Source organism: Montipora capricornis, unplaced genomic scaffold (genome assembly GCF_036669925.1).
Source record: "Montipora capricornis isolate CH-2021 unplaced genomic scaffold, ASM3666992v2 scaffold_476, whole genome shotgun sequence".
Lineage (NCBI taxonomy): Eukaryota > Metazoa > Cnidaria > Anthozoa > Scleractinia > Acroporidae > Montipora > Montipora capricornis.
The window spans coordinates 107,245-110,000 of NW_027180213.1; the positions used below are offsets into that span (position 1 = coordinate 107,245).

General features: G+C 42.9%; 1 protein-coding gene across 1 annotated transcript in view; it reads left to right on the forward strand.

Annotated features, from left to right (window-relative positions):
• The first annotated feature begins 1,467 nt into the window (after window positions 1-1,467).
• LOC138036299 (uncharacterized) overlaps window positions 1,468-2,756 on the forward strand; it is a 2,506-nt gene continuing 1,217 nt past the window's right edge. Inside the window, exons 1-2 of the mRNA XM_068882630.1 lie at window positions 1,468-1,805; window positions 2,143-2,479. Of these exons, the coding sequence (XP_068738731.1) occupies window positions 1,468-1,805; window positions 2,143-2,479 (675 nt within the window). The remainder of the gene's footprint in view (window positions 1,806-2,142; window positions 2,480-2,756) is intronic.

Genomic DNA, 2,756 nt, shown 5'->3' on the forward strand with positions numbered 1-2,756 from the left:
TTTGTTATAGTATCCTAATTTTTAGTATTTGAACTGGCGGGTGGCACGCCTCATACAATTTAGCCTGCGTGGCAGGCGCTAGAAAGGGGATGGGAGAGGGAAAAATTGGGCGCGCGCGAAACGCGCGAGGGAGAGGGGAAGAGGAAGCGCCTGCAGCCAGCCCATTGTTTATTTCGTCTTGCCCCCTCATTAATATGCAAACGGTTAACATCCACGACTGTCTGCCTGTCAAATGTCAGCCAATGAAAATATTGCTTACTTTTCGCGGGAACCCGGAGCGCGCGAAAAATATCGGTTTGAATATGGATAAACACTTAAGCGGTCGCGGGTATGGCCGATCGAAAAGAATTGAAAACTGTAAAAAGAGGTCGACCTAAGAAAGAAAATTGTGCAACCGACGTCTGCAGAGTATGTGAAACCAATCTGAGGGTCAACTACGGCAGCAGTACGTCAAAATCTTTTGTGAATCTTTTCAAGCCGTCTTTAAGAGACGAGTCATTTGGCGTTGTGTGGGCTGAACGTCTTAGGAATATAGCGGGAATTACGGTCATTGACTCTGTGAGGTCTTCGCAACTTGCTTGTAATGTCTGCCTCAGGAAAATAAAAAATCTTTGTGCACTGCTTGAATTCATCTCAAAGCGTTTAGGATCTGAGCAACAAACAGCGGACCGGGAAAACGACGCAAAGAATTGCGATTTTCTTGAAGGTACCAAAAGGAAATTCCTTGCAGTTCTGTCGCCGACGTCAAAAAGTAGTCCACCAAATAAATCGTTAAGGATTCGATCGCCAGGAAAAGAAGGGCAGAATACCAGGGTCAGGAAATCTCACTCTGGGGGATGAAAACTCAACGAAGCAGGGAGAATTTTCCAAGGCAGTGCATTCCCACGTGCTGTCGCGGTGCAATGTTGATGATCTGGATACATCGCAAGGTCAGGCCGCAGTTAAGGTTGTCATTTGCTATCCAAATGGAGACGTCTCCGTTAAAAGTAAATTCGACCGAGAGAGCCAGAATGTCATTCGGAATATCAGTTTAGGGAAATGGAAAGCTGTGGCGAACGCTTCTTTTAGGCACGAACTTCTTGTCTCGGAACTGAAAGAAACTTTCTCACAAGAGATTGCACGCGAGTGCAAGAATTATTCAAAGGCTGACAGTTGTTTGCAATACAACAGCCCCGATCAACTTGCTGTTTTTTCCAATAAAACCCTTTGCAAGGAAGTAGAATTACATTGTCCACTTTTGTATGCAGCGTTATGTAAGGCATCAGACTTAACGAGTTTGGCCTCTGAAGAGGAGAACGAGAGAGCTGTCAATGCAGTAGCTCTGGCATTGTCTTGTTTAATTCGCTGTAGAAACCCATCTATGTCTGCTGTTGCGTACAGGATTTCGACAATTCTTTTCCACAGTGGTGTTAGTTTTAAAGACTTTGGGCGGTTAAACCACTGGGTGTTTGTATGTCCTTCAAATTAATGATTGCTCTGCAACAGCGAATGGGTGAGAATTTCGAACATAAGGCGATTATTTGGCGGAAATCCATCGAGTGCAATAAAAGCGCTAAGCTGCTTCTTGAAGAGGTGAAACGAAAGCAAATTCCTGAAAGAGAGGAAGACGACATGGACCTAGAGTTAGACGTTGATGTCAGTGAGGCTAACGTGGAGGGTTACGACTGGTACAGTCCTGAAAATTATCAGCGGACCATAGAGCATCTCGAGAAGACACGACAACTCTTAAAGGAAAGCAATTTTACCGTGGACGTTCTCGACCTGACATTGAGGCAGTTGGAGAACGAGAGGCTGCCCTTTTTCAAGTAAGCAAGTTTGTTATCAAAGGCTAAACATAATACGATAACAATGTTAACAATGCTGATGTTAATTATGAAAGGTGATGTCGTAGATGTAAATTAAGCCACACTATGCGGCTACAGAATTAAGAACAATATGTCACTTGAATTTCAGCATTGCAAAAAATAATAAAACAAGAAATGTTAGTAAGTTTTCTAGTCTGCGAACACAGTGTTCGCAGGCTATAACTTCTCAAGACTAAATTTTATGCATTCTAGTTTCAGTGGTAAATGAAGAGATGTCATTTACATATTTACCATGAAATGTCAAGTACTTAATGGCAACTTCACAATGTCTTTACAGGATTGTTGCGGACAACATTGACCTTAACATAAGTGCTCGCATCCAAACCAAAGACCATGTCAACCGATCACTGCATTGGACCCACCAGTATGCTGTGGTTGACAAAGTGGCTACTCCATCCAAAGAGTCAACAAAACCCCAAAAACGCTTGGCAGACCTAGAGTACCTGGACCTTCTACCAGATGCAGCAGTTCAGAAGAACCTTGTGTGGCAATGGGCAGTGCTTGTAAGCAGAGTTATCACTCAGTACCTTCCAGCCTTCAAAGTGTACAGAAATAATGTGATTTTTCACATCCCACACAAGTATTCTGAGGAGATGGCAAAAAAATCTGAAACTGTAAGTCATATATATGAAGATTGACTGTGCACCATTGACACAACAACAATTTTATTGTAAAGCTTACTTCACCATTAGTGGATTACTGTATAAGTACAAGAAAGAGGTCTCTCACTATGCTGACAAAATAAAGTTCAGGCCTTTTGGCCAGTTTTGGGCCTTCAATTTAACAGTGTTGTGCCATACCAAAAGTGGTGGTGGTGGGTGGGTTTACAAATAAGTGCAGTGACTCTCTTCCTCAACAGTTCAGAGAAAAGGGCATCCAAAGTTGACAATG